This window comes from Nuphar pumila, unplaced genomic scaffold (genome assembly GCF_984573655.1).
Source record: "Nuphar pumila unplaced genomic scaffold, dmNupPumi1.hap1.1 HAP1_SCAFFOLD_96, whole genome shotgun sequence".
In the NCBI taxonomy this organism is placed as follows: domain Eukaryota; kingdom Viridiplantae; phylum Streptophyta; class Magnoliopsida; order Nymphaeales; family Nymphaeaceae; genus Nuphar; species Nuphar pumila.
The window spans coordinates 109740-117185 of record NW_028323175.1 but is presented as its reverse complement, the minus strand read 5'-3'; the positions used below and the strand labels follow the sequence as shown (position 1 = coordinate 117185).

Sequence of the window (7446 nt, the reverse complement as noted above, 5' to 3'; positions counted from 1 at the left end):
TCAACTAGTGCAAATTCTCAATAGTATGTGGGCATGTTTTGGCATCAGGCCTCACGGTCTGAGACAGTTGCATCGCCCTTCTAGGGATGCTGCATCCCTCCATTAGGCGCGAGATCAGCTCTGGCTGTCTCGCCCACCTTCTTCGTGCTGGCGTGTTATCTTTCTTCTTTTTTTCACGGCCTTAAAACCTTGATGAGTATTCCTACTTGCATGTGCGTCTGCAGCCCCTTACGAGTGTAGAGGACTGTCAGACGCATGTATCGTGAACAACACTAACACCAAAGTGTGCTGACTTGAGGATTGCGGACATGACATGGATGACGATGTGATCCACATTGCGCTTGTGACCTGCAGGCAGCTAGGCAGAGCTATGCCGTCATGTCACAATATCCAACTGGGAACTGATCCCAAAATTACACAATGGCAGTGCATAGCAGACTCTATGGGTCTGCTATATAGCCGAGGTACAGCCGCGAGGATCCAGTGAGTGACTGAGAACTCCGATTTCAGTGCTGTCTCTTGACTGCCTCAGTATGGATCACATCCATCCAGCATATTCCCCAACTTGGCAGCTTTCAGGTCCATAGGACTGTAGCATCATAACTAGACGTGATACAGTATGTGCTGAATTCTCCATGTAATTCTCTACGTACATGGCCAGTGCCTCCAGGATGTGCACTTGCCGTCTGTTGAGGTTGGCTATGCTATCACTATGCACAGCTTGAAAGCAACAACCATGAATTATTGGCAATGCTTGGGAACTGGCTGTGGTTACCCAGTCTCCTAACCTATTAATATTCCGCGTTTATGTTCTAGTAGACTTGGAAGGCTCGGTAAAGATGTTCCGAGGTGTTCGCCAAAGTCTTTGAACACAAAACTCTTACTCTGACTCTTACTCTTTGACAGTTGTTGAAACACGCGTGTCAAACTCATTGCTTTAAGTTTGCACGCCTCGTTCATCGGGTACCTACCATAGTCTCTACTTCGGTAGTGAGAATGCGAAGACCCCCGTCATGTCGCCAACGACAATCGGCTCACTTGCAGACTTGTGCAAAAGGCGCTCCTACAAATGAAGCTGTTTTCAAGTGCTATTACTTCCCAGGTAGTGCAAGTGATGACGATCAAGGACCGTGACAAGCCTTGTCACAAGGCTTGAGAGTGAGTGTGCTCCGTCTATCTGGAGGTAGTCCACCCAAACGACTGGCAACGTCGTTGGCAACGACTTCTGCCCTCCGAACGTCTATAACATCGACAGCGGTAACACGTAAGAAAACTGTGATTGCTTGTGCTCGCGCCACATTGCATTTGCCAAGACTATGTATTATAGTAACAGCAATTGATTGCACGACTCATGACGAACACCATGCAGGATTAGCACTACCGCTTACTGAGTTGTTGGATCATTTTTTCTCATATTTGGCGAACACGATTATGCTTATGCAGTGCAACGCCGGTCCTCGTGCTCATTGGGCCGGTTTTCGCTCTGTCGGGTGCAGAGCAGAGACCAGGACGTTCAACATTCCAAAAGTGAAGGAGGAAGGTCCAGGTACGGTTTTTTTCCCGCTCGATGCATGCCAGTATGTGCGCGAGATGCGCTTATCCTTGACAACGATGCTGACGTAAGTCATCCTACACACCCTATACTACACCAACACTGGCTACCTCTGCAATGTCTTGCATCCCTTTCACGAAGAGACGTTTTCATATGTGAGTACCAGGGATGCGAGCGTTTACAGAGTTATGCGTCGCTCTTCTCGTGGGTGCTTCTCGTGGCATGTACGAGAACATCGGGCAACACCGCGGCAAGAAAAGCATAATTTCCGAGAATGATCACTCAAACTTTCCAAGCTGCTGATTGGGTTGCCATGCTGTCTAAGTTTGAATAGTTGTCCATAAACGCACATGCTCTGCTCGTGCAGACGACAAACCAAGCCCCCCTCCAAACATGTCTTCAAACGGCAACGGCAACTCTGCCATGGCTCGGTCCTCCACGCCGTACCCCACGATCATGCCTCCAAGGAGATCTCCAACATTCGGCAAGCTGACGCGCAGTGATGCTGCATCAGCGAGCTCCCACCCAATGCGAAGATCATCCACGCCGCCCAAGCCGTCAAGGGCCGGCAAAATGTCGCGCTCTGACCCGCCGTCCGAGAAAAGCATCAGGAGTGGCAGGGCCGCCATGAACCCCACTTATCACGCTGCGGTTGCGGCACCTGTCGAACCAAGCAAGCCAGAGCCTGCCGTGCGCTTGCTGCCTGCAAGCACACCATGGTTGCCTCCAGACACTGTGGCTGAGCTTGTTCGTGCACAGAAAACGCTCGAGAACTCAGCACTAGGGAGCGCAGAGAATGAACTTTTGAGTGGCAACGGCTCATTGGCACGCAGTGCAGAAAGCGTTGCTGAAGCTCTATTGCGAAGAGCGTTCGACGATAGCTCTTACTGGCCCCCACGATCAGCGAGTGCTTATGGGTGCGCCACACCCATGTACAGTCACAGCTGTTGGCAACTCGGCCTTCTCCATTGTACAACCTTAACGATGCATGTCCAAGCAGGGGGATATTCCCGTCGGGGGGAGCTCCCGTCAGGGAGCTCTGATAATCAACGTGTCACCATTCAAGGGATGGTGATCCCCCTTGTGCAGGCTTCGCCAAACATTATGAGGCTGTTAATGGTGTTTCTAATCGCTAATGCCTTCACATCAACCTGTGCCTTTTCAACTGGCCGATTGACCGGTTTAGGTTCAGTGTTTCAAGTCCAACAGCCTGCCCCCTAACACGTTCAGACAACTTTTCAGTTCATTTTCTTTTGAACAGTACTTTCGGGCAGCATGTGGCATGTGGGAGCTCAACCTTAGCTACGGATGGAGGCTGACACTGCCGCGCAGCCATTGGGGACGGCTGATGCCTTGTAAGCTAGTGATAGTCAACGGCATACAACTCTGGTGTCGCTGCTCATTCATTTGCATCATCTAGCGGCAGCTCTTGCGCGGATGGTTCTTTGTCCAGAGCTGCGGTCGAGTTCACTGCGGCAGAAGTGCAGCGACAGGGGTGGAGTGGGTGTGGAGCCATGTAAGGCAGGCCCAGGGTGCCATGGAAACATTGCTGATGGTCCTCGTGTGTCACCGATACACTTAGAAGCTTCACTTCAGCTGGTGTAGTGACGCTCAATGCGCCTGAGGGGTGAGGATGAGTACTTGGAGAACCTTGGCGTGAAAAAGCTTTTTGAGTTTGTGCAAATTTGGAGGAGATGCATCGGATGGACGAGGCGGAGGAAGTGCAGGCTCTGAAGGATGCTATTGCTACAGCTGTCGCGATGGGCAGCGAGTAATCTTGGATGTGGTCAATGATGACGTGATTGGCTGGTTTGAGAAGGAGGTTGACGACGTAGATTGGGGCGCCGGAGGTTCTGGCGAGGATGACTGATTGGATGTATGCGTTCATTGCTGTGAACCTGCATGGTCTTGTCCCCTTCAGCAAGAATCGAGAACTTGACTCGTTAGCGTTGCAAGTGCACATACCTGTGCGAGTTTGTGTGTGTGTGTGTGGTGCCAATCCTCGAATGCATGTCTTTGTTGTGTGGTGGAATTCTGACTTGAACTTTTCAACCCAGACATCAAGGTTCAAGGGCTTGACAACCCCTCACATATCGTCTGAGGATGCTTTTTGGTTGTTTCAGTGTTGATTTATCGATTTAAACAATGTCCATGTGGATGCGGTAGTGTTGCAAAAAGATACATCATCATCATCATCAAACTTCTCAAACATCACTTATGGACCCTTGAAATACGAAGCATACTCCCGTAAAAACTGAGCCAAATGCATACACACATTGCAGCATTGCTGACGCCGCCAGCATCTATGTGGACTCGGTAGTGCTGTAAAAAGGGAGCATCATCATCATGATGCAGGGCTTCAAATAGCCTCTTCTCAATGCACGTTTGCAGAGGCGGCCAGATTTGCTGTTATACGGTTTGAACGCTTTCAGCTCGTACTGACACACGAACCATGCGCGCAGGGAGTACAATGGTACGCACATGCCTGAGAGCAGTGGCCGGACAGAGAGCACATCTGCACCATCACCATACCCTGCCATCGTGTTGTCGGTGGGAGCGCTACTGGCATTCAACAAAGCCCTCTCACACCTCTTCGAGCGCTTGGCAGTACAATTCCCAGCCCCGATTGCTGGCATGGTTCTGATAACGTCCGCGCTGACAGTCGCTAATCAGTTCCCGGGAAAGCTCGGGGACAAAGTCTACAATTTTTTCGCACCCACTCTCATCTGGACAGCTCGGTGGATGCCTTTGTTCTTTGTTGCGCCATTGGTGGCCCTACCACTGGCAATGCAGGGCATCGCATTGGCCGTGGTGGCCAAGCTGGGCGGTGTGTTGGCGATTGGGTGGCTGTCGTCCATCTTGGTGGCTGCCACAACCGTCGAAGCCGTGCGAGGCACAGTGCACACCGAGCTTACTCAAGAGGAGGTGCGTGGCTTTGTCTGAAGGGCTTGTCAATGTGAGCTCAACGTTGCACATGTATTTCGGATTCCAGCGAAGCAAGGGTCTGAGCATCGGAAGGTGTAGAGAGCACCAGAGCCAATGCTTTCTACCGCTTCTGGAGTCCGCACAGAAGGGAATGAGGCCACACATGTGCTCTGCTCAATGGCGGAGGGGTTTTGGCCACGACGCTTGCAAAATGTGTGTGTTGTGCGTGTTGTTGCTTGTGCAACCCTTGAAGCTGTGACGGCAACTACTGGCACTTCTATGCAACGCGATGACGCTTGAATAAGCTGTCCCACGCATTAGATTGGGGCTCAGGGGTTTCAGAGTACTTGTGGATTGAACCATGATGCAGAGCCCATTTGACTTGGCCAGTGTTTCAAGGTGACCTGTCGGTAGAGAATGCCATTTCCTCCTGGCTACCCTACAGTAGTACTTGGTATACTTGTCTACGGTACTGCTGTAAAGAGATACATCATTTTGAGAATGCCAATGCATCATCAATGGCAACATGGCAAAAGCTGAAGAGTGTTATAACATGCAGGAGAAAACTACGACTCCAACACCCTTGCCTCCATTCGTTCAGTGGCAGCTTGTGGCGTGCTCAGCCATTGTCATTGCTTCGGGTCTCATGGTCTCTTTGATGGGCGAAAAGCATACAGCGCTGGGGGTCATCTTCACGATGGCAACTACCATCAACGGCTACATCATCGGAGCCGCGCTCCCATCAAGTATCAAGACATTCTTGCACCCACTGGTGGTCTGCACGCTCTTTGCTAGTGCAGGCTGTGCTGCTTGGAGCGCGTTGGTGGGAGTAGGGTTCCTGGACGCCTTGCGCTTCTACCTGCAAACGGTGCGCTGCAGTTTCATGACTGTCTGCCCCTGCTTGTGTGTAGTCCACCCACCGGCACATACGATTAGAGTTAGGGATGCACAATAGCTTGGTTGGCTGCCCGTTTCTTGGATCAGCACCTACACAGGTTGAGAATGACATCAGCATAGACATACGCGTTCGTACTGCTTAGCCTACAGTATGTCGTGATGTGCATCCTCAGTAAGCTTTGTGCGATTTTGGCGGTCAGTTATCATAGGGCGGAGATAGAGGGTACATGTGGAGGCCAGTGATTCTCATTGCTGGTACGTTATGTCGATGTCATGCTGAGCATATGTGGTGGGGTTACAGGGTCCTGCAGCCATGGGTGCGGGCAACATTCTCATGGGGCTCCTCCCTGTGGTGGTCCTCTGCGATGGCTTCCGGATCTTCTCTCAGCGCGGCATCATCAAGCGCCACTTGGGTGAGATCGCCGGCACCGTGCTCGTGTCTGCAGTGTTCTCTCTCTTCGCCACCGCGTTCGCATCCTCTGCTCTCGGCCTGGACCCCTCCCTCGCCCGCTCACTCCTCGCACGCTCCATCACCACCCCCCTCGCCATGCCGATGGCGACCTCCCTCGACGCATCTCTGTCGCTGACGGGCGCGTTTGTTTGTGTGACCGGACTTCTTGGCGCTGCCTTTGGACAGACGATGCTGAACGTTGTTGGAGCGTCCGATGAGATTCGACGCGGCATTGCCCAGGCTGCTTCCGGCCATGCACTTGCTGCGTCGGTCCTGGCAGAAGACGAGCCTCAAGCGCTTCCGTTCTCTGCAGTTACCATCGCTGCAATGGGCGTCGCTTCCAATCTGCTTATCAGCATACCTCTCATCCGCGGTGCCCTGCTTGCCATCATTGGCTGATGCGGCAACGCTTGCATCGCCAAGGCTACAATTTTGATGCTGCCCAGGGTGCATCTGCGGCTATTTCTTTGAGTTCGTTGGATTTTAACCATTCGAGGGCATCCGTAGAGACTCCTTTGGCGCCACGTGCGCTGCCTTGTGAGCAGGACCTTTGTTTTGTGATTGCTCTGAGATGCGCGGTACTCGTTGCACGCGTTTGAACGAGATTTTTGAATGTGGACGATATTCTTGAATGAGCATGTTGCACGAGCTGTAATCTATTTTGTGCACATCCAGTGCCGGCGCCTGCATGACAGCCACACCAGGCATGCACAATTGTGCAACGCTTCAGGCGCAAGTTCCTACCTAGGCACAAAATTCTTTCTATCCCGGGGCAGTAACTTGTTATGACCCAGGTCCCGAGTGTGATTTGAAGAGCTCCCAAGCTGTGCGGTCGATTGCCGGGATGAACCGTCTTTGAAGGGCAACCGTGTATCGAACGTCATTATATGCAGAGATGTTTCCCCAGAAATTCGCACTGGGGTTCAAACTGCTCGGAAGCTTGCATCAGGCAAGGAGTGACAGCACAATGCAGACCTAAACGCTGTTGTGGAATAAAAATATTCGTGTGATTGGTACTCTTTCCACGAGTGCCGTGGCATGGATTGTGCAGGGGGCTTATTTCAAACGTTAGGAGAGCGAACGAGCAATGTTCGATGTAGATTTCAATGATTTGGATCTTGGATCCAAGAAAAAACCAACAGAATGGGCTGTGGTGGCACCACCGTTCGAGGATCGTGGCACGATGAAGCACAACAGGTGCGGGGAATAATACAATCCACATCCCAAGCTCTAGCATGGGGAAGGTCGAGACGGGCTTCAAGATGGTCGTCGTACAAATGCTCCATGTTGCATTTGACATTATCAGGTTGTTTCTGTATTGCCACCGTTTGCATGTTGTCGAGCTACGAGTTACTGCTTCTGCATGCACTATTCTGAAGTGCCATAGGGTGCAAGTACAACTGAATCGCATACTGGCTTCCTGGTCCCGCGTTTCTCGATTGTGGAATCCCACAAGCACCCAACTGATATTTCTCGAGAAACATGCTCCAAGCCCAAGTCTGGGCATCTTGTGGATGTGATGGATGCGCGACGTATATTTGCACGTGTACCACAGATGTCGTCGCTACACGCACGACATAGGTTCTCCGCGCTCCCATAAGAAGGGCCAGATTTAAGAAAT

At 51.7% G+C, this 7446-nt stretch overlaps 1 protein-coding gene across 1 annotated transcript; it reads left to right on the top strand.

The window, feature by feature from the left end:
• The first annotated feature begins 1457 nt into the window (after window positions 1-1457).
• Window positions 1458-6291, top strand: LOC149811266 (plastidal glycolate/glycerate translocator 1, chloroplastic-like). Its single transcript, XM_089993997.1, has 5 exons — window positions 1458-1546; window positions 1920-2469; window positions 4015-4477; window positions 5037-5345; window positions 5676-6291. The coding sequence occupies exons 2-5, from the start codon at window positions 1946-1948 to the stop codon at window positions 6222-6224; spliced, it is 1845 nt and encodes a 614-aa protein (XP_089850123.1). The 5' UTR covers window positions 1458-1546; window positions 1920-1945; the 3' UTR covers window positions 6225-6291.
• The last annotated feature ends 1155 nt before the right edge of the window (window positions 6292-7446 follow it).

Excerpts from the sequence above, each read along its gene's own strand:
- LOC149811266 (XM_089993997.1), top strand. The coding sequence starts at position 1,946 with ATGTCTTCAAACGGCAACGGCAACTCTGCCATGGCTCGGTCCTCCACG. Across the intron at positions 2,470-4,014 it reads CGATCAGCGAGTGCTTATGG|GGAGTACAATGGTACGCACA; the intron begins GTGCGCCACACC and ends CCATGCGCGCAG. Across the intron at positions 4,478-5,036 it reads CCGAGCTTACTCAAGAGGAG|GAGAAAACTACGACTCCAAC; the intron begins GTGCGTGGCTTT and ends TATAACATGCAG.